The sequence below is a fragment of the Zingiber officinale genome, chromosome 3A (genome assembly GCF_018446385.1).
Source record: "Zingiber officinale cultivar Zhangliang chromosome 3A, Zo_v1.1, whole genome shotgun sequence".
NCBI classification, from domain to species: Eukaryota; Viridiplantae; Streptophyta; class Magnoliopsida; order Zingiberales; family Zingiberaceae; genus Zingiber; species Zingiber officinale.
Genome location: NC_055990.1, coordinates 162,490,242 through 162,512,648, shown reverse-complemented (window position 1 = coordinate 162,512,648; position 22,407 = coordinate 162,490,242). Strand labels below are relative to the sequence as shown.

The 22,407-nt window shown below is 40.9% G+C and overlaps 3 protein-coding genes across 5 annotated transcripts; 2 read left to right on the top strand and 1 right to left on the bottom strand.

The window, feature by feature from the left end:
• Window positions 1-10,330: 10,330 nt before the first annotated feature.
• LOC122053225 (IQ domain-containing protein IQM2-like) lies at window positions 10,331-12,799 on the bottom strand. Its single transcript, XM_042615169.1, has 9 exons — window positions 12,687-12,799; window positions 12,255-12,606; window positions 11,987-12,167; window positions 11,829-11,917; window positions 11,648-11,738; window positions 11,423-11,569; window positions 11,255-11,347; window positions 11,081-11,182; window positions 10,331-10,990 (listed from the first exon to the last, which is right to left on the bottom strand). Exons 2-9 carry the CDS (start codon window positions 12,572-12,574, stop codon window positions 10,487-10,489), a joined length of 1,527 nt encoding a protein of 508 aa, XP_042471103.1. The 5' UTR covers window positions 12,575-12,606; window positions 12,687-12,799; the 3' UTR covers window positions 10,331-10,486.
• A 772-nt stretch (window positions 12,800-13,571) lies between these two features.
• LOC122053224 lies at window positions 13,572-15,870 on the top strand. Its single transcript, XM_042615168.1, has 2 exons — window positions 13,572-13,897; window positions 15,517-15,870. Exons 1-2 carry the CDS (start codon window positions 13,618-13,620, stop codon window positions 15,669-15,671), a joined length of 435 nt encoding a protein of 144 aa, XP_042471102.1. The 5' UTR covers window positions 13,572-13,617; the 3' UTR covers window positions 15,672-15,870.
• A 3,643-nt stretch (window positions 15,871-19,513) lies between these two features.
• LOC122053223 lies at window positions 19,514-22,352 on the top strand. 3 transcript variants are annotated; one of them, XR_006132178.1, is made up of 4 exons: window positions 19,514-19,855; window positions 20,474-21,049; window positions 21,198-21,308; window positions 22,071-22,352. XR_006132178.1 is itself a non-coding variant. In XM_042615166.1 (4 exons), the coding sequence occupies exons 1-3, from the start codon at window positions 19,694-19,696 to the stop codon at window positions 21,261-21,263; spliced, it is 786 nt and encodes a 261-aa protein (XP_042471100.1). In that variant the 5' UTR covers window positions 19,514-19,693; the 3' UTR covers window positions 21,264-21,308; window positions 22,071-22,352. The 3 variants fall into 3 exon arrangements, 1 of the variants encoding a protein (XP_042471100.1); XM_042615166.1 differs by having other exon boundaries at window positions 20,474-21,031; XR_006132177.1 differs by having other exon boundaries at window positions 19,515-19,855; window positions 20,474-21,962.
• The last annotated feature ends 55 nt before the right edge of the window (window positions 22,353-22,407 follow it).

The window sequence follows — 22,407 nt, the reverse complement described above, 5'->3', positions numbered from 1 at the left end:
AGCGCGAAGGTCGGCACGGGGTGCGACTGAGGGACGAAGACTGCGGATGAGTACGTTGGTGGACGAGAAGGAACACGCGGCAATTCCGAGGGATGAGAAGCCGGAGGGAAGCACGCTCGAGAAGGCCGGAACATGGGTTCGGGTGAGCCCTATTCCGGAAGGCCGAGATCACTCAAGCAAACGGAGCCGGAGCGAACAGACCCGGACCGAGATGAGCTGGATCGAGACGAGCTGAACCGGAGTCGAAAAGTCAACTTATGTTGACCTTAGGGCTCCGGGCGCCCGGAACCATTCCGGGCGCTCGGAACCGACCGGGGCGCCCGGAACCCTTCCAGGCGCCCGGAATCGACTTTTCAACAGGATCGAGTTTTGACTCGATCCGACCGTTGGGGGATAAAATTTATCCTCCCCAGGGCGCCCGGAACCCTTCTAGGCGCCCGGACCAAGACTATAAATATAGCCTTGGTCCAGAAACTTAAACAGAATTCACTGATTGTAAATCCAGTGCTTGCACACTCTCTTTTAGTCTAAGCTTCTGTTTTCTGCACTTCAACGCTGTACGAGGCTTCTCCGCCCGAAGGAGTTTTATTGAGCTTAATCTTCCTTGGATTAACAACCACATCGGTTGTAACCAAGTAAATCTTTTGTGCCTCGCTTTTCTTTTATGCTTTTAATTTACTGCTTAGTTTATTTATGCAAGTGTTAGCTTAAAGAGTTCGAGGAGGGTTTGTTTTTCTTTTTGTGTTAGCAGGATATCCAACAACCCCCTCCTAGCCGGTCCAAAGGTCCTACAGAATTCTTGTGCTAGCAAAATATTATCAGAAATTAATCTTCCAGCCACAAAACCACTCTGTGATGGAGAAATAATTTTATCCAACATCAATCTCAGCCTGTTTGCCAACAATTTAGATACAATTTTATTAGAAACATTACATAAACTAATTGGTCTAAACTCTTGCCAACACTGCGCATTGTCAACTTTAGGAATAAGCACTATTGTAGTTGCTGCCATGCCTTTCGGAAGAGAACCCCCTTGAAAAAATTCTACAATAGCTTGGTACAGATCCTCCTTTATAATATCCCAGCATGCCACATAAAAAGCTGCAGAGAAACCATCTGGACCAGCTGCGCTGTCTTCACTTATCTCCCATACCACTCGTTTCAGCTCCTCAATAGATGGTAATGCTGACAAGGCTTGGTTCTCTTCCAAACTCACCAATTGTGGAATGATGTCCATATCTACAGAATCACACTCGAAGTTCTCCCCTGTTAAAAGTTCTTTAAAGAAACGAACTCCAGAAATCTGGATAAGATTATTATCCTCTAAACAAACTCCTTCATCCCAAATCCTGAATATTCGGCTTGTCATCCTCATTTTCCGTACCAAATTATGGAATAGTTTAGTGTTCCTTTCACCTTCTCCAAACCATTTCACCGCCACTTTTTGTTTCCAAAACATTTCTTCCATATCTAATATGTGAAACAAAGAAGCTTGACATTTAGCCATATATATTTTATTCTCTAACATTGGGGAGCAATCAAAAGCCTGTTCTGCCGACTCAAAAACCTCTTCAGCCTTCTTTACATTCTCAAAAATATTACCAAATACCTCCACATTCCACCATTTCAAATGTGTCTTCAACCTTTTAAGCTTGAATTGAAATTTCTGAAATCCAAAACCTGAGCACGGTAACATCCAATTTAGTCTTACTGTAAGAGGAAAGTTGTGGTGTTTAATCCACATTTTTTGAAACCTGAATGAAGCCCTTGGCATAGTAAAGCTAGGGAAAGAAATATACATAGGGCAGTGATCTGAAGCTGCCCTACTTAAATGCTCCACCCTTACCATATGTTTTTGTTCTCCCCAATATGTTGATACCAAAACCTTGTCCAACCTCTTCCATACTTTGCCATTTGTCCACGTGAATCTATCACCCACATATCCTGCATCTAGAAGTCCAGCTAACATAATAAAATTATTAAATTCATTTGTGGTGCCAGGCTTAGCAAGAGACCCTGCCGAATGCTCACTAACATCTGATATTACATTAAAATCACCACCTACTAGCCAAAATGCATCCATTTCCGGTTTGACAGCCAGAACATCATCCCATAATTTCCTTCTTTTAACTCTATCACACTTCGCATATACCACAGTTACCAATATAGATATAGGAAAATTAGGAGAGCAAATTCTAAGATGCAAAAATTGTTAATTATCCATCAGCACAGTACAAATTATTGAATAAGCATACAAAAACCAAATCTTACCAGAACAATTAGAAATAGCACCATCAAAACCCAATCTTCTAGTAATGAAATTAACATCAAGTGGAATAAATGGTTTCAGAATTCCCATAAAATTAATATGGTGGACCTTCTTCAAGTAAATTAATCTTCTAAGAGAAGCATTATTCCCTATCCCCCTTATATTCCATATTAAACCAGGCATTTAGGGATTAAAGAAAGAAGGAGCTTTAAGTACCTGAGCCTTACTTCTAGTAACCATTCGGCTAACTCCAGGTGGTACGTACATAGTAGATGTTTTCCAAAGAGGGTCTTTCACATTAGAAGCCAACGGGAAAGATGAAGACCTCTGTAAATCCACTGCCTCTCCATAGTCAGAATCATCCTCCTCCTCAAACGACTTAGAAATATCATTCCTATCAACTTCATCCTTCAAATTTCCCCCGGCCATATCAGAAATCCCAGAACCCATAGCTGCATAAGCTTCAGTCCTGAAGATAGAATTATCATCCATTTCCTCTATACTTGCCAAACACATTGGGCTAGTTTGATTCTGCAGAGCAGCCACGCATCCCCCTGCTGAAAACTTCTGCCCTGGTTTTATTACAGTCTGACCTTTTCCATCTGAAACCTAAGCAGCCAATTTAGGACCTGTGGTCTCCTTCAGAAATGGCACCTCCAAATTTTGAACTAAAGTACTACCTTGATTGACTTTTGCAACCTGTTGACCTGCCTCCTTTTCTAACAAACCAACAACAGTTTTACCCTTCCTTATTCCCGCCTTTAATGTCTTGGCCTGATTAATAACAGGAATCAGATCTAAATCAACAACCAAATGCACATCTAACTCATCTAACTTTTGTTCCTCAACTTCAAAATCTTTCTCTGCCAATTCCTGCTTCCCCTCTAAATCACCCATGTCCCCTCTACACCCAGAATCCACAATAGCCACTGCTTGCTTAACCACCTTATCAGCACTTCCTTTTTTTTCCTCCTCCAAATCTGCCAGACAATTAAAACTGTTTCCTTGAGCTTTAACAAAATTAGAGTTAGTAGCTTGTTCTTTTGAAGCACCTTTCTTTTGTATCCAAACTTGCTTTTCAACCCTCTGAATATTACCATCCAGTGTCTCAGTGTGAAACTCAGAATCCACCTTTTCTATAACATCTTCATTCCTTTTGTTTAACTTCTCCCTTAAATTCTCCCCACCAGATTTAGGTCCCAATGTCGAACCCCACCCTATTGGTTTCACATTATTTCCACTTGCATGACATTCCTCAACCGAATGGCCTAGATGCAAACACTGAACACAGTAACTTGGATGTTTCTCAAATTCCACTCTTTGTAGTCTCTTTTCCTCTCTTATACCAATCCAGAAGTCTTCAATCTTTGGTTTAAGCAAATCAATTTCCACACACACCCTTGCTACAGATAGCCTTGAACAGTCTGCTGTAGCTTCATCAATTTTAATTGGCTTCCCAATGATGCTGGCAGCAGAAAAAAGTGTAGCCTTGCTGAACATGTGAATTGGAAGATCAGGAAAATGTATCCACACTGGAACTACTGAAGATTCAGCTGTATATGAGAAATATGGTGTCCATTTGAATATTCTCAAAGGCACACCTCCAATATACCACACTCCTCTAATCCATACCCGAGCCATGTCCTCACTCGATGTGAGGTGCATGAAAACATAACCAGATCTAAGAAATCGGATATTAAAAAAGCTCGAAAGACCAAGATTTCGAAAAGCTTGAAGAACCACCGCATAAGGAGGACGAGATCCAGAAAATTTTCCAATCAAACAAAACTCAAATGGTATGGCCAACGATGAGACTTCTTCTTTCGTATAAAAAATACCTGGCTTATTATTATAGATGATTGCTGGTTTAAAATCCTCTCCAACGCCCTCAAAGTTCTTCTTAGATGCTCGAGGGGAAAGTGGTCTCAGCGCCGCTGCATATGATGCCCTAGAAGGTACCTTATCCGCCTCGTATAAAGATTTAGGCATCATATTTTCTGGATCTGCCCTCACCACAGCAGAAAATTGGCGAGATGTAGATAGAGGAGGAAAATGGGAAGGATCTATAGCCGACGACATAATGCCGTCGGCGACCATCGACAACACAACGCTCCTTGTTCTTCAGCTGCTTCTGAGAGTTGAGGAGAGGGAACTCACAGAAGGCGACAACGGCCCAAGAATACCTGTATCCTGCACACTCATAATGCATATCAAATACAACAATAAACCTAACTTAAACATTTACCCAAACATCAAAACCTAGGGCACCTAGATTGCTCCAACAGTACTAACAATAATGAAAATAAAAGGAAGTGCGTGTTGTCAGAGAATTTCAACGTCGCAGGAGCACAGCACGACAGAGCAAGCGTTGGAAGATCTTGTTGTTCGTTTGTTCTTTGCTACAGGGTGCATCCTCCTTATATAGGAGGCTCCGAGCGTTTGGATCCCTTCCGGGTGCCTGGGGTGTGACGTAGCCCGTCCAACCAGACTGCTCCACGTGGTGACGCATCGAGGGGATAAAGTTTGCATCCCAAGCGTCCGGACCTCCAAGCGCCCGGATCCCTTCCGGGCGCCCGAACCTTTGTTTTTCCAACAACCTGCAAAAAGCATTAGTCCAAGGCAAAATTCAAAACTACCCTGCAAAATAAAGTGTTAGCACAGTTAAGTTATAAGAGTAATAAAGCAATAATTAGATTTCGTCTCCTCGAGACCGGAATCTAGTCACGATTTCAATTTAGATTTCCGAAATTGATCTAAGTTGGATCGACGCCTAATGTTCCCTTCCCGGGAACGCGTCCTCATAGTCACTCCCCTCCAGTGACTTACCTTAACTTACCTGCTAGACGTCCGGTCAACCCTTCGACCCGTCTGGACTTCGTGCCAGACGTCCGGTCAGCGTTTCGACCTGTCTGGACGTCGTGCTAGCTATCAGGTCAGCCTGTCGACCTAGCTGGACTTCGTGCCAGACGTCATATTAGCCCGTCGACTCATCTGAACTTCGTGCCAGCTCTCAGGTCGACCCGTTGACCTAGATGGACTTCGTGACAAACATTCGGTCAGGCCATCAACCAGTCTGGGCTTCTTGCCAACTATCAGGTCGACCCGTTGACCTAGCTGGACTTCTCCTGCACACTTCGTCAAAGTGTTTAGATCAATATGAAACTAACTTAACCTACTTTGTCATTCATTAAAACTTGAGTTAGACCGTTAGTACTAACCGCATCAATAATAAATATGCATATATACTGATGCATAATTCATGGAGCCTAACTCTAGGCTCTCCCTTTACCTAAGCTCCCCCTTGAGCTAAAATTTCCTATAAAATTAAACTTCTCCTCCTTTACCAACAAGTAAGTAATTGCTCCTCCTTTACCTAAGCTCCCCCTTGAACTAGGTTTTCTTGCAAGGGTGTGAAGATTTCCTGCAATGTGAAATCTGTCTTTCTTGATATTTACATTGATTAACCTATCAAATTACAAATATGTGGTTAAAGGGCATTGATCCTGTCTGAAAGTGATAGAAATGACACGCTGGGTAAATGACTCTGTTGTTGACTGAGAGAAGATATTGAGAGAGAGAAGAAATGACACTTGACACTCCTTCCTCACACTCCTTCTTGCACACACCACAAAGAGAGTAAAGGGGAGCATTAGAGTAAGAACTAAGGAGGCAGTTCCTGGCGCAGACACTCCAATGCTCAAGTCAGTACTATAACCGAGCGAAAGCGGAGAAGAAGATGAACTATAGATGCGTGCATGTGTGTAATGAAAATCATACCTAGCCAACAGAAAAGACCCCCTTTTATGTTGCCTCATAACCTCTGTAATAATGAGGCGACAATGAATATATAGTGTCAGAGTATGTCGGATAATGAAAAAAGTACAGTCTGGAAGATGTACAGTCATCCCTTGAGAAATCTCCCGTTATATGTATATGCATAGTCTTTTATAACCTCCACAATAAATGAGGTGGCTGAGAATGTATGATGTCAGAACCTGCCGAGTAACGCCAGGTAATGGAAGCGGTATGACCATCCTTGGAGGAAGGTTCCATTTCATGTATGTGCTTTGGTGACAGAATACTTCCTGGTAAGTAGCTGTTATATTCCAATACGTTGTTGTGATTCCTTGACAATGTTGTCCCCTGGACACAGTCTGACTGGCCTAGTGGCTGACCGACTATTTGAGGGGAGACTGGAAAGAGTAGTGGGCAACTAAGTCACTTAACTTTGATAAACTTTTTGGTCGACTGGTCATATGTTGAAAGTTGCCTTAATACTGAGAAAGGGGAACTGCACCCTTTAAGTTCGACCGACACCTTAGCCGACCGACTATATGCTAAGAGTTGTATTGTAGAAGCAGAGAACTGAGCCCTGTATACCTGATCGTTGCGGGAGCCAACTAGTCTTATTCTGTGTATCTTGACACTGAGGAATGGAGCATTACGTTCCCTAAGTCTGACCGATTGTGAGACCGACTGACTGTATACTGAGAGACGTGCTCGAAGAATGGGAGGGGGCTGAACCCCGTAAACTCAACCGACTTTTGGGGCCGACCGATCTTATTCAGTGTATCTTAGCACTAAATGGAGCATTAAATCCCCCAAATCCGACTGGCTATGAAGTCGATCGACTATATACTAAGAGGCGTACTTAAAGAATGAGGGGCAAAACCCTGTAAACCCGTCCAACTTTTGAACTGATCGACTCTAAAAGTGGAGTGCTAAGGCTCTTAGTCTGACCGGCTCAGAGGCCGACCGACTTCATATTGAATGCCTTAGCGCTGAGGGGTGAGGAGTTGAGTTCCAGTGAGAGTGACTCATTCAACTCCATATGGTTTGACTCTGATTGCCATCTTACTCTGACTTTGACCGCCACCTTACCTTGACTTTGACTACTATATCATCTTGACCATTGATCTCACATTGCTCTTGGGACCACCCGCAACCCACCATATCATGCATGAAGATAAAGTGTTGAAGTTAAAGAAGGTGCTTTACGGGCTTAAACATGCGTTAAAATCTTAGAACAACCGACTTGACAAATATTTACAAGAAAATAATTTTTTGAGATGCACCCATGAGTATGCACTCTATGTAAAGAAGAAGGTCAAATTTCTTACTTATTTGCATTTACATGGATGATTTCATATTTACATGAAATCATTAAAGAATCTTTGAAGAATTCAAGATAACTATGAATTATGAATTTGAAATGACCGACATGTGACTCATGACTTATTTCTTGAGAATCCAAGTAAAGTAAATGGAGGATGAAACTCATATTTCACAGGATAGATATGTGAAAGAGGGTTTTAAAAAATTCAACATGTTTAATTGCAAACCAACTGAATATTAACTACTATGTAATTTAGAGCGCAACTATCCAAAGTGAAGAAAAGAGAAGAGAAGATTGATCCAACTTCGTTTAGAAGTCTTATTGGGAGCTTAAGATATTTGATTTGTACAAGACCTGACATTTTATTTGCAATTAGAATTATGAGTTTGATGTGGTGATATTAAGATGAGGACACGTGGGCAAGGGGGGCACTTTGGTCCTTCTATTGTTGTAGGGCTTTTGGAGGAGGGGGAGCGTCGAGGAAAAGGGGACTTTGGCGGTTCGTGGTTTCAGCTGCCAACGCCGCCAAGCACGCATGGTCGTCTCCCCCTCTCCACGTTGATGCCATCGCGAGCAACCTCCTCTTCTTCCTCTCCACACGGCTGTTGCTGACTCCTCCCCCTTTCCCCTTTCCCCTCTCCATGTCGTTGCCAATGTCGCCTCTCCCTCTCGACATCACACCACACCTCGCCCTCTCTTGCTGCCTCCTCCATTGCTCGTCAGACCTACTCTCCAGGCCATTTCTCTGCCAAAAGCACGATCCAGCTCCCCATCCCCCTCGCTCCTTTGCTCCCTCTCATGGTGAGGAGGTCGATGGCCTGTCTCGCCGCCTTCGCCCTCAACCGACATAGCATCTAGCGGTCGCCATTGCATCTAGCCACTACCATCGCCTCCAACGGCCAAGCGCCACCTCCTCTCACCTCCTTCATTGTTTGCTCGACCACGTAACCCTGACACCTCCTGTCTTCTGATTCAACTAGACGGCAACCGCCATCTCCATTTTTGTGTTGGCAGCCCTCCACTAGCTGACTCTACAACCCCGTGTTGTCTACTCCGTTCGACTTCTTGTGGTTTACTATGTTCGTCCTTCGAGCCGTTCGACCTACGAGCTATTGTTATATTCCAGGCTACGTGCCATGTTCCAGCCTTCGAGTCATTGTTGTATTCTAGCTGCGTACCGCTATCATATTACTACATGTTGCTACTATATTTTGGCCTACATGTTGCTGCTGTATTTCAGTCTGCGTGTTGTTGTCGCCTCCAACTCTGTGTCATCGCCTCCGAATCCATGCCGCATTTGGTTCCATGCTATCATCTCTAAGTCCGCGCCATCACCTCTAGCTCTACGCCATCACCTCTGAATCTATGTTGCATCCGGCTCTGCACCATCGCCTCCGAATCCATGTTGCATCTAGTTTCATGTCATCATCTCCGGCTCCACGCCATCACCTCTAACTCCGTGTCATCATCTCCAACTCTATGCCACTGCCTCCGATTCCGTGTCGCTTCCGGCCCACTCTTGCGGGCCCGGTATGCTACATTCAGTCATTTCATTATAGTACTATTTATTTTCTTTATTTCTATCACCGGAGGTTAACTTGAGTGTAGGAGGACTAGACCGGGGTAGCTCCCGATCTGATTTCTAACAACCTTACAGACACTATTGATCGAAAACTTTTGGACACCTTTGGTCTTGCTCTTTTTTGGGGGTCCAATGACTCAGTCAACATAGAAGACATCTCATTACCCTCTTCCCTTCAGGTCATGGAGACTTGGTTAACATTCCAATCATATCACCGACAGTCCTCCTTCTCAACTTCTAGACGGGATCAGAGTTGATTTATGGATAATCTAACTTGTAGCAACCACATTGACACACAATATTATTTTATTTGAGATTGCATTGCAAAGAAAAAAGTTGATTTAGAGTATATGAAGATTAATGTTATTTTTACAGAGTCACTAAGTTTGGTGATTTTTAGAAGTTGAGATTCATGATTGAAGTCAAGAAGATTCAACTTCAGGGGTGTGATAGAAGTTGAAAAATTAAACTTAAATACGTAAACCATAATAAATGCTTCATGTCCATGAACGAACAGATACATGAATTTTGTAATTCATAGGCGGCAAAAGATGATAACCTCATCCAAGACCCCTTCAAGACTGCCCCCATGTGTATTGGAAGGAAGGTAAATCTAGATTCGACCTCTGCCTATCGATGACAACTCACTATGTAGGTACCAATTTTGCTCATCCATAGGGGCATGGATTTTATAATTTGTATACCTAGATAGAAAATGTGCATGAATCTAATTAATGGATTATGATCTAAAAGTTGACTACAAATAGTCATGTAATATAAAGTTGTCAAAACAATTTGCAATACAAATCAATTGTACTGCAACTCTTTTTCTCTCTGCAGAAAGGTACCAACACTGAAATTCTGTGGCCACAACTCACCACGCAGGTACCAACACTGCTCACCCATGGGAGCATGAAATTTGTAATTCGTGTACTGGATAGAATAAGTGCACGAATCTAATTAATGAATTGTGGTCTAAAGGTTGACTAAAAATAGTCATGTAATAAAAGTTGTCAAAACAAATCATTTTGCAATACAAATCAATTGGACTGCCACTCCTTCTCTCTTTGTGGAAAGCTATTTGAGAGCCCATTGCCTACCAACACAAGCCACAGCTTTCTTGGTGTTAGCCATCTCTCCCAATCAGTGCCAAACTTGGTCCAGTCTCCACTGAAATGTGCTTTCCGCCATGCCAAACTTTCATTGTAATGCTCCTGTGGTCAATCGCCAGCAACAAGTTGTTTGAAGGCGTCGATCACAACAACGACGTGCATTCATGAACCTGTCTATGCAGGAAGAAACCTTCTTCTTCCTGCACTTACTTTTTCTCCTCTCTAAGTTCCATGCATGTGAAGGATGCACATCATAGGAATTTTGAACTAGTTTATTGAAGGGATGCTATTGACTTCTGTTGATACATCTAAGTTTTGATACAGTTTCAGTTGTGCTAGCTATTTCTCTAGAGACCACAAAATAAATGAATTGAATACTCTTTTCTTTTGTATAGAAACAAAACAATTCAAAACTGGGGTGTATCAGTATCCAACCTTGACCTACTGAAATTTCTCGGCGATAGATTTACTTCTTCCATAGCTCGGAATTGTAGCTCCGAGGGATAATCCCGCACGCATCCGATTCGGGGTCCTGCACCGGTTGTCCACTTACAAGAGAGCTTTTTACCCAATTGATATGATCTAATGACCCTTTTTGAGTTTATCCTTCGAAAATTAAACTCTGATGATGTGAGGGTGTGTTCATCCTCTGTGCAAGAAGAGTCCCTGTTTGGCTCTTTGACACTAAGTTTAGACTCGTCCATCTCTTCTTCACTCTCTTTACTGCGATCGATAATTATAGGCTTATCGAGATCGCTGATGCCAAGTGATGCTCCTGGTTTTTCTTCTCCAAACTTTGTACCATCTGGAGAGGCTTCACCCAAAGCAACATTTAGCTCGGCCAAGTTGAGTTCTGATCGGCTGTGCCTTAGCCTAATGCAGAGTTCTCCATCCTCTTCAGTTGGACTTTTCTGTATAAATGAAGAACAAACACAGCCAGAAATTCAATTCCTGCTTATTTTTAAGCCTAAATAAACAAGTAACATCAATGACTTGCTCACCTTAACTTCAGTAAGATCCACATTGTTTTCTTCAAGAAAGCTCATGAACTCTTGGAAGTTCTTCTCCGTCGGACGGTAATGGCCGCTATGAGGCCACACAGCCTGAAGTCAATAACAAGATCAGTATTTTTCTTTTCTTCAAGAAACTCAAACGAAGCTACAAAAGTTCTTCACCTTCAGCACTCCATTCTCTACTACTAATTGTCCGGCAGCCGATGTAGCTCCCCCGGCGAGAAAACTAGAGTGCTGAAATGTGCCTTTCTTCTTCTGCAATATTTCACACATGAACTTACAGAAACTATCCCTGAATTGTGTAGTTTTTTCTAGGATAAGAAGATTCACCTGAGCAACATACAATTTCTTCGATGTGCTCAAGACGAAAATCCACTTAACACCTTTTGGGCCATCACTTGTGTCTAAAACTTGCCTGCTCTGCTCGTATACAAATTTTCGGTCGTCGATAATAACTTCATAAGCTTCCCTTTCTTTCTGCAGAATCAAATAAACATGTTCAGATATGCACACAAAAACTCTCAACTGTATGTTTGGAAAGAGAGTTCTTCTTACAGGGCCAAGATACTTGATGCATTGCTGTTGAAGCTTCGATCGAGCGCATTGCTGCTCGAGGTTGACCTCCTTCCCCTCTCCGACATCAAGCCTGTTAATCGAAAATAGTTTTGTTCGTTGAATACTCTGATTACGGTTTTTGGAGATGAAGCATTAGAACAAATGGGCCGAGCAAACGAACCAGTAGAAGAAGGGCTGCATGCTCTCACTCTGAAGCCAACAATCATAGTAGAATTGGAGATTGTGGCCGTAACGATGTCGCGGATCGATCTGCAATATTGCGGTAAATAAGTAAGAATTTCAATGTCAAGGAAATGAGCAGAAATCTTCGACACCTACTGCCTCAAGCCAGTGCTGCAAAGCAAGTTTCCGAGCTTTCCCATCCTTCGACAAACCCTTCCCGACCTTAGCAGCTCTGGATTTCGCCCTGGACCATCGAGAAACCGCAGATTCCTGTTTGTCGATATCGAAAAACGACACCGAACTCCGCCTGAGCAGCGCGAAATCGAGTAACTTCCACCTAAAATGTGCATAATCTGAGATGTCAGCGAGCTATTCAGCAAGCGTGCGTGCAACCATAGAAAATCAAAGGCATCAAAGGTCGTACCAGCGCTGTTCCACCAGAACTGCGCAGTCCGCGAGCTGTCTCCTTGTCCTGAAGCTTTTGTAGACCTTCTGTAGCTTCACGGCAGCCTCATGCTTGGGGCTGTCAGGTTGAATCAAGATGGAATCCAGGGACCTCTTCCTCAAATGACCAGGCTTCCTAATTTGGAGATCGTGAGGGCTTCTAAATTTGCCTGGCTCAGGGGGAAGATCCATGTCGCTTCCAGTAAGGCCGTTAAAATTGCTGCCTAAAATGAGGAGAGCTTCCAAGCCTCTACTAATGACATCGCAACCTACAATGGGAAACGAGAATGTCATCCCCATTGTCCTTCTTCAGGGATCGATCGGTAGATCCTCTGCGAAAAGAAGAAACTATAATTGTTCTCTTCAAATATTAAGGGAAAAAAATACAGTAAAAATGATCATCAAAGCTCACCTCAGTCGACTCTGTCTTGAAGAACAAGTGAACAACTCCTAATAACAAAGAATAGTCCTAAAATTGCAGGGCCTCCTCCATGCTTAAATAGCAGCAGGTAGGAGGAGAGGATAAGGCGACGGTGGAATACGTTCAAACATTTCCCAAACACGTGGCCGATCATGCAAATGCCTTTTAAATTCTATTCACAAAGTTTCTTTTCCGTGTGACGATCATGCAATCCGAAGCACCGACGCAATGAGGTGTCAGCTTCTGCTCCTGAAACAACGTAACATAACAGTGAGCATCATCCTTCCTGCACGTAACATAACAGTGAGCATCAACTGTTACGACAAGATATCTGGATCTTGTCAATCATTGAGATGATTGATAATTAGTTGACAATCCGTCACATCTCTAGCTAGCACAGTTCGTGGGAAAGTTGCTGGCTGGTCAAATAACAGCTGAGATGGAGATGCGGCAGTGCTCTTCTAATTGATCAAGTTCAACTGCTGATTAATTTAAACGGGACGTTGACGACTACACGTTCCAGGTTGGAAACAGTGGCACAACAGCTGGTCGAACACTGTGCTACTTTTTTGTCTTGTATGAACACCGTCCCCGCCGCGACGACGCCTTCGACCGGTCGCCAAATCACCGACTGTCCTTTTTAAAAAAGTCGAGGCGTGTCGATGGATCGTTGACATTTACGATCTCGAGGACATCGAAAAGCGAAGAATGCTCAGCTCAAAAAAAGTCAACTGGAAGTGAAGTCAAAGGAGGTGTACGTGGCATTTGGTGGAAGGACACGCGTTGCTGGGTGGAAATGTAATTAAGATAAAATTTTGGTGGAAATTAGAATTGACCAATGAGTTCATTTGGGCCAGTTTATGAAGGCCCATCAGATTTCTGATCCGATTTCTGATCCGTTTGTCGAGGGAGAAGAGGAGAAATGGAGGGGGCAGCATCGCCGGCCGTCGCGTTATCCCTCCCTCGCGCTCAACCTTCTTCTTGCCCGCTTGGAACGCGATGGCCAGTGTCCTTGACCTCCTTAACGAAGGGTATTTGGCCCTCGCCGCTTTTCCGCAGGCGTTGCGCCTCCGTCGTGCGGGGCGAAGGCGGCGCTGCCGCTGGGAAGACGGTACTGCGGACGTGTAAGAACTGCAAACGCCAGTTCGATCCAGCTCTCAACTACTCCTCCGCCTGCCGTTTCCACACCGCCCATTTCGGGGGTAAGTCTCCGCCTCCGACTCTATTTTCCCATCTGGCCAAAGAAAAGTTGTTTCTTGGGTTGAGTTGACCGCTAGCTACACGAGATTAATTTGGGAGAATTCATGAGTGAATCTTCGTTTTCATTGCTGATGAAATATTGCTGTTTGGTGAAAATTTACGTTAGTTTCAATTTACTCGATGCAATCTTGTGATTTGACGGATTTGGGAGCTCCGTTGTGAAGAAAAAAGAACAACTTTATGTGTTCGAACAAACTGTCCGATATGTTGATTTGACTGGAAGATTAAGGATTTGACTAGGAAGATGGGTATTGTATAGAATAAAACAAAGTTAGATATGTCATTTTGATTAATGGCTCAACCGTTCAAGGAGCCATGGATTTATCTAATTGCTGTTTCTCTCTTTGATTTGAGAGGAACATATGTCCTGGTTTTTGTTCTCCATTTGTTGGTCCTACCCGACTGAGTTATTATGGAATGAACATATTGATTGATTGAATTGTTTAAGAGTGCATTTCCATCTCTCTACAGAAACTAAAGAGCATGCATAGCTACAATCACCTACATGATTCCTAATGTATAGATAGTTCATTCTGCATAATGTTTATTATCACTCATAAATTGTTGGTCACACGCTTTTATGTTAGATTTTATTGTTATTACTAGTTTTCGGTGGGCTTAATTGTACAATGACCTGGAGGGATCTTGCAACTTGTGGTAAAACTTAAGGCAAACATTTGGATGAAGGGTAAGTGCAAATGTTTTGACTGAGTTTAGCAGCGTGCCACAAACCTAAACCAGAAGTATGTTCACTTCTCATTGATATGGTATGGAACAATGCATGCTACGTCTGTATGCTCCAATATTATACTTTTGCCTCATTATTTTCTAAGAATATTGCTATAGTTTAAAATCTCACCAAGCAGATGGCATAAATAACAAGGAAATTCAGGTTAATGATCTTTATGGATAGAATAGACTAAATAGCAAGAATATTGGTTTCCTCAAACTCTTATAAATGCAATCATCGTCATTGCACACACACAAACCTTCTCATTATGAATGTTTTACCAACTTGTCGTCTTGTGGATATCTCTTGGAATTTGTCAGCCACTTAGCAGAATTGCCATGCTTTTCTGAAAGAAAACATCTCGAAGACTTGGTCTGTTCTCTTGTTAGCAGGTATTTTACTTGGACCTATCATTGAAATTCTTGCTGCAGCCTCAGATGCCTGGCCATACGTATAAAGACCTTATCAATACTTTTAACATTCTCTACTCTATTCAGCTGAATGTTTTTGCCAAACATGATTTTAGAGTTTGAATAAAAAAGAAGTTGACAATATTTTCTAGCTTTCTATGTTGGTGATCTAAATATCATAACTGTTTGATTTACTCACCACTTTTGTAATATTTTCCATGCCCGTTTTCTTTTCTTAGCTTTCTTCTTTGTAACTAAAAAGCATATCATATGGTATATATTCCATAATATTGCAGTTTGACACTAGCTACCATTTCTTTCACTGTGTTTTCATTAACAATTGCTTTCATCGCCAAGTTGTATGCTTTTAAGTGAGTTATATCCTCGGTTTCATTACATATAATTTGTTCTGAAATGCTAGGAGAAACAAAGAGAAAGTTTGAAAGTGTATACACCGGCGGTACCATGGACACACCCGACTCAGGCAAAGTGTTCCAGTACTGGCATTGTTGTGGCTCTGAAGATCCATTCGATGCCGGTTGCACCGCTGCGCCTCACTGCTCATATGATGATTGATTTCTTGTTTTGCTTCCGAAGGCAAGTGGTAAATATGCTGCTTTTTGGCAACTGATCTACCATTCTCTAATGTCTGCTTGACTTCATTTGCATATACATGAATTGTAAAATTTCTGTCAGGATTTAGATGTTGATATGGTTTCTATGCATTTGCTTGTTTCTTAATTATATAAATAAATTGCCAACAGTTTCATGTTTACTTGGTTGTTGTTTCTCTGTTGTCTGAGATTTGATATGTATCTTAAAATATAAAATAAAAATGACATTAAAAAAAACATAGGTAGTGATATCAGAGTGCCATTCAACATATGAATAATATTTTCTGAAAACATTTAATATTTCACTTATGTAAATTTAAATGTTTTATGTTATAAATTTTATGCATATAGAATTGAACAATCAAATAGGCATCCATCATTTACATTTTCATCAGATGAGGTTTCACTTTTTATTAAAGTCAAATGAGTGTTCTACTTCATTTCTTTTAAAATGATCTGTCCAAAATATTCTTATATTATCTGATCATTTGATTGTGTAGAAGCTACAATGCTAAAAACTAATATTTATCTTCTACAATGTGTAAAAGTTACTTGTTAGCTTTTACAACACGGCTAATTGTTAGTTTTTACAATACCTTATATGATCTATCAATTGTGGAAAAATTAGATTATTAGCTTCTACAATCATAGAAGCTAGCATCACACCATGTATAAGCTAGATGATAACTTCTATAATGTACAGCAATTAGATTGTGGAAGTAAATATCTAATTTCTACAATTATAGAAGTTAACATCTAACTTCTATAAGAATAATTTATATCATTTTGATTTTTGATTTTATAAGTGATAATATAATTAAAATAATATTTCAACAAGTAAATCAAATGATGAAGACTTCCTGACACCTAATCTGCTAATTATGATGTATGTCCAACTAGTATATAATTTTTCTAAAGTATAATAACTACTTCTACAAATGGTAAAATCTAACCAATAGATTTACACAATTTTTATAACGTATAACAGCTATTTCTACAAATGGTAAAATCTAACCGATAGATTTACACATAGAAGTTAATGGATAAACTTCTAGCAGAAGCTTAATCTACCAATGGTAAAATCTAACCGATAGATTTACACATAGAAGTTAATGGATAAACTTCTAGCAGAAGCTTAATCTAAAAATATTTTCAGAACAAGAAACACTCATTTGTTTAAAGAGGCTGTTATTTGACTATTTTAGAAAAATGGTTTCTGTTAATTCGAAACTTAAAACGCCCTTGTAATCTTTACCCTTTTTTTTAATTTATAAATCTAGAAATTCCTTTCTTTTCTGGGTTAAAAAATATTTATATTTGGTTTATTATTTTGGCCATTTTTTTCTGCATTACATTTAAATTAATTATCAACAAAGACAAGTTTCATTTTAATTTTTGACTTCTTTTATCAAAATATTAATTTGCTAAGATTACAGATATATTAGTAAATATACTAATTTAAGAGCATGTTTTGTAAACTTCTTTAAAAGGAGACTAAATTTCGAGCTATTAGCATAATTTTAAAATTTGCAAATTCATGATATACAAATTTGATGAAGGCTATAAAGCCCGTTACCATGCATTAATAAAATAGATAAAATAAACCAAGTTGTCTATTTAAACTTTACAATAATAAATGCTGAATCTATCATCCTTTGTTCAGACGGTAAAGTGCATGCCTTCAAACTTATTTAATAATAAGATCACTAAATCGAATTTAAAATGAATCAAATTTTTAATTAATTGTTCATTTTTTTAAAGTTTAAACTTACTTAAAACTTAATTTCTATTTAATTTATTTAAATATTAAAACTTAATTTAAATTTGATTCATTTAAATATTATTAAATTCTTAATTAAGCTTCTTTAAAAATTTTAATTGTTTAATTAATTATTAGATTTAATAATTTAAATTTATATTATTATATATTTATATAATATATTAAAAAATTTATTAATGAATATAGTTTATATTAAGAAAAGCTGAACGCCCTAATACATAACTAAATTTAAAGTATCAAAATATATTATAATAATTAAAAAAATCAAAATAAGGTCATAAATGCATATAAAATAATAAAAAAACATGCGATGCACGGTCGGTAATCCACCCAATTACAATAAGGGAAAACAAGGGCTCACGCTATTTAACAAGAGCAAAAAGGCTCACGCAATATAACAAGTATAAATGATCATAATTGAATCTGTTTACCTTTTATAAAGCCAAAAAACAGGACCAAATCCAAACAAAGAATGATTCTTCCCAATTAGTTGTCTAATGCTTTATTATTATTATTATTGATGCCACAACCCCAACAACCCATTTCCTGATTCAAAGCTACATCAAACACTCCAACATCCTCATTATTCCTTCATGAAATATCAAAACTCTAGAACAGTGAATTTACACATAGAAGATATCTAATTAGTTCATGAAAGATCAACCACAGCACCATTCTTGACTTCTTCATTTATGCAGTATGTCATCTGCTCTGACCTGTTAGAATATCAATGAATACCAGACAATTAGCAAAACAAAACAAAAATTAAGGTTCCTGCAAAAGATTACGATATCCTGCTGTTTCTCTATATAGTGCTTCTGAAGTAGCTTCATGAAAGAACAAGTTGTGTATAAATATGAGAAAAAAACAGTGATAAAATAAATAGATGCAGAGCTCCCTTCAATCCAAACAAGAGTGAGGGTGGGCTGATGCAGCTCCTGAGTTATGCAAACCACAGTCCTATCCCAAGCTCCACTTCTTCCAATTAAGTTCATATACGTTGATTTAATTGGAATAGTAGAGTAGAAACCATAAGCCAGCAGCTGAATCGAACCGTCCAAGGCCCTCATTTGGACTTCAAGGAGTTCCACCTCCAACCTAAACCACAACAAGAAGAAGATAGAGTTGGGAAGAAGATGGAGGAGTTCTTCTCCCTCAGTGAACCACAGCAAGAACAAGATAGAGTTGATAAAGGGAAAGAAGATGGAGGAGTTCTTCTCCCTCAGTGAACTGAGGTATGTTGGCTTGCGTCCTGGTGCTTTAATAGAAGAAGCAGAGGAAGTGGGGAGGCTCAAATCTAGAGAAGATGGAACGTCGGGAAGCGAGTTGAATGCCATCTCTGACCACTTCACATGCTCGTCTCTGTCCTCTGTCCTCTGTCCTCTGTCATATCATGGCTCCCACTCTCTTTCTTCTTCTTCTCTCTCGTGTTCCACGGCACTATATAAAAAAGAATTAAATGAATATTAAATTATGTTGGACTAAAATGTATTATTTTATTTTATTTTGATGATGGAGAAAGATGAGAGTAAAAGACAAGTGAGGGAGACAGCTCTATGACAGGCAAAGAGCGAGAAGACAGAGAAAATAAAATAAAATAAAATCAAAAGCTGTCATTTCATATATTATTCACCAGTACTTTCTTTTTCGATTGGACGGCGAAGATGATGCAGTTGTATCATTCGACGGCGGATCCGTCACCGTCGGCTGTGAAAACTAGCGCCCGAGAAGATCTAGCGTTAGATCCTTGTAGCAGATCGCCGTCTGGGTTCGGTGGGGACCAGCGCAAGGACCGGTCCGTTCTTCCGGTTCGAGACGGCATTTAATTAGCAGTAGGCCAACCGACGCGATTCAAATTGGACTCTGTGTCTTATAGTAAAATGGCCTGGCAACGGCCCAAGTTGAGTCCGAGCCCCTAAACAAATGGATGTAACCAGATTGCGGAGTCGGCCTGATTCGGACTCTTTTGGGCCTTAGGAAACGGAGTCACGCGTCTTATTGTCAATTCGATCGATAACAGAATTGCCAAAAAGGCACCGACTGATGGCGTATGATTTGTCGAGCAACTCGCGTCGCTTACCTTTTTGGTTTCCCACCTCCGCCTTGTTGTTTCTGTTTTGCTCGATTGCTCCCTCCCTCCGGATCCCTAATCTGCAACGACGCGAAGAGGAGGAACAGCGCGGAGGAGGAGGAGGAGGAGTGAGATGGAGGAGAAGTATCTGGACCTGGTGTTGGTTCCGCTGGGCCTTCTGCTTCAGGCGGCGTTCCACACCTGGCTTTTCTTCACCGTCGAGAACGATCCCGATCGCACCGTCATCGGCCTCAACAAGAAGGTCCGGCAGCACTGGGTTGATACCATGATGAAGGTCGGTCGGTCGGTCACTCTTCTCCCTGCATCCCCTTTCTCCCTCTTTTCCGATCGGCATTTTTTTTATTAGTTTCCCATTTATTTCGATTTTCTTTTTCTGCGATCGATCGACAAATTTGATGTTGGAGTAGACTAGCAAAACAATTGTTATCCCGTCTAAGAAGATTTCCCTTTTTGTTGGACTCACTGCTTGGACGCTGATCTGTGCCCGTGGCAGAGTTCTGAAATTTCTGAATGATTCCTTCTTACGCTTCATTTTTGCTCAATCTCTTGTTCGATTTCTAGGAGTGGAAGACGCTTTTTGATCCGATTCACTTGAAAACATTATGATTTTGTTTGAATCTTAATAATGGCTCAATTGCAGTGTGAATAGGTATGGAAAATTGACATTTTTTTTTAAGAAAAAAAATTCTTCTGCCTGAGGGAATTTGAGTCAGACAATCTACTTTGATAGTCTAAAGTCTATTTGCCTTTGTTTTTTTCTATAAAATTAATTAATTATATTTTATGATAAATTAATTTCGGGAGTTTGTGCTCTCTTAATTATTAAATTATCATTGGTAATTATTGTAGCTTGCTTAGCAAGTTGACTCGTTGATTTTCTGCCACGTGGCAGGATCCGGTGAAGAACGGCGTTCTGGCGGTGCAGACCGTGCGCAACAACATCATGGCGTCGACCTTCCTGGCGACCACCGCCATCACCCTCGCTTCCGTCATCTCCGTCTTCGTCAGCGCCACCACCTCCTCCTCCTCCGACTCCGCCCTCGTCTACGGCAACACCTCCGGCGTCGCGCACTCCGTCAAATTCTTCGCCATCTCCCTCTGCTTCCTCTTCGCCTTCCTCTGCCACGTCCAGTCGATCCGCCACTACGCCCACGTCAGCTTCCTGCTCACCCACGCGGCCACCGCCGACGAGGTCGACGTGGAATCGGTCTACGTCGGGTGGAGCTTGAACCGGGGGAGCCTCTTCTGGTCCTTGGGCCTTCGGGCCTTCTACGTCTCTTTCACCCTCTTCCTCTGGATTTTTGGGCCCATCCCCATGTTGGCCAGCAGCGTCGTAATCTGCGCCATCTTGTTCTTCCTGGACTTCACCAGCGCCTTCACCAGGAAGTACCATCAGCCCGTCATCGTCAAGCATGAAATCCTTAGCCAGTCTGCAAGTCACAGAGTTGATGTATGATCCAAGATCACGGTTTGCACTCTCATGATTTTTGATCGTGTCAAAAGTTGATTTTTTATTTATGGTTTAAATGTATAATAATGGAGGTGTTCAAATATGAGTCTTTTTTACTATTTGCATTTCTAAGTTGTGTTGTCCTAATTTATGTGGCCGGAGATAGAAAGTGGATCCAACCACCTCCACCAGTCTCCATCCAGAGGATAATGAAGCAAGCAAAGTGGTGTGAGATCGCAAAGGATATCCATGGACAAGAAGAAGTAGTGTCTTCCAGGTCAGAACCAACACAATCTTTATCTCCTTGGCTTAGCCTTACATTATTGTTAAATATTAGTGTAAGTAGATCAAATCTTCTTGTTAGATCCAACAGACCAACACATTTATTCTCTGAACCATTCTACTTTGCAAATCTGGCATTGCCTAATAGTAAACACAAGGGATGGTGTTGCCTGCATCTTAGCTATTGCATAATCTTGATTCGATTCAAATTATCTGTAGGAAATCTAGTTACAATTGTAGAAAAAACTTTTGCTAAGCTTTTAGTTCGATATCTGGGAGTCAATACTGCCTGTAAATTTAAATTTGCTGCAGTTGATGAGTAGCATCATGTCTCACCAATGAATTTGTTTTGATATTTGTTATAGTGCGACACAGAGAGGCATCCCCAGTATTTTTTTATCATTTGGACAGCCGACTGCTAGATAAAATATACTAGAAATAGGTCAACTTTTGACCTAACTACCACATGCCATCTCTCCTCATCTTTCATTTAACCCAACCTGTCATCAGCCACTAGATAGAGGCCCCTCGATGGAGCACTCCACTTCAAAGCCCCTCTCCTTCTTTCTACTTCTTGCACTACTCTTCTCAGCTTTGATGACCTCTCACAGCACAAGATTCCCAAACCCCTATCATCATCCTAACAACGGTGTGATCTGTTTAAATTTCCTTTTTTTTGTCGGTTTGGCGCAAAACAATATATGTCTCATATCTGTTCTCCTCTTGTTTTGTTTATCTGAACATTACAAAAATGAAGGTGGACATGGTGAGGTGATCAGTAGATGGTTAGTCAGGAAGAGGTCTGCCAGGGAGTCACTGCTAACGCCACCTTCTCCAGAAGCCAATACAAGCCCCCCTGGAGAACCTTGAGACGTGCATGCCATGAAGGGATTATCTGCTAACTCGCCTCATTTGGCTTCGATCCCTTTTTATCGGTTCATGTTTCACCTCTCTTTGCAAAGATATATATCTTTAATGGTTTTTCCAGCGCTGGAAATAATCTCATAAGTTGGTTTAGTATTCTCATTGTTTTACCAAATTTATTCTTCACTGATAATAATCGAGTAATAAAAAAAACAAGTGTTATGTGGTAG

Coding starts and splice junctions, on each gene's coding strand:
- LOC122053224 (XM_042615168.1), top strand. CDS start 13,618: ATGGAGGGGGCAGCATCGCCGGCCGTCGCGTTATCCCTCCCTCGCGCT. Junction 13,898..15,516: donor CCACACCGCCCATTTCGGGG/GTAAGTCTCCGC, acceptor CTGAAATGCTAG/GAGAAACAAAGAGAAAGTTT.
- LOC122053223 (XM_042615166.1), top strand. CDS start 19,694: ATGGAGGAGAAGTATCTGGACCTGGTGTTGGTTCCGCTGGGCCTTCTG. Junction 19,856..20,473: donor GGGTTGATACCATGATGAAG/GTCGGTCGGTCG, acceptor GCCACGTGGCAG/GATCCGGTGAAGAACGGCGT. Junction 21,032..21,197: donor CTGCAAGTCACAGAGTTGAT/GTATGATCCAAG, acceptor GGCCGGAGATAG/AAAGTGGATCCAACCACCTC.
- LOC122053225 (XM_042615169.1), bottom strand. CDS start 12,574: ATGGGGATGACATTCTCGTTTCCCATTGTAGGTTGCGATGTCATTAGT. Junction 11,918..11,986: donor TGCAGCACTGGCTTGAGGCA/GTAGGTGTCGAA, acceptor GCAATATTGCAG/ATCGATCCGCGACATCGTTA. Junction 11,739..11,828: donor ATGCAGCCCTTCTTCTACTG/GTTCGTTTGCTC, acceptor TTCGATTAACAG/GCTTGATGTCGGAGAGGGGA.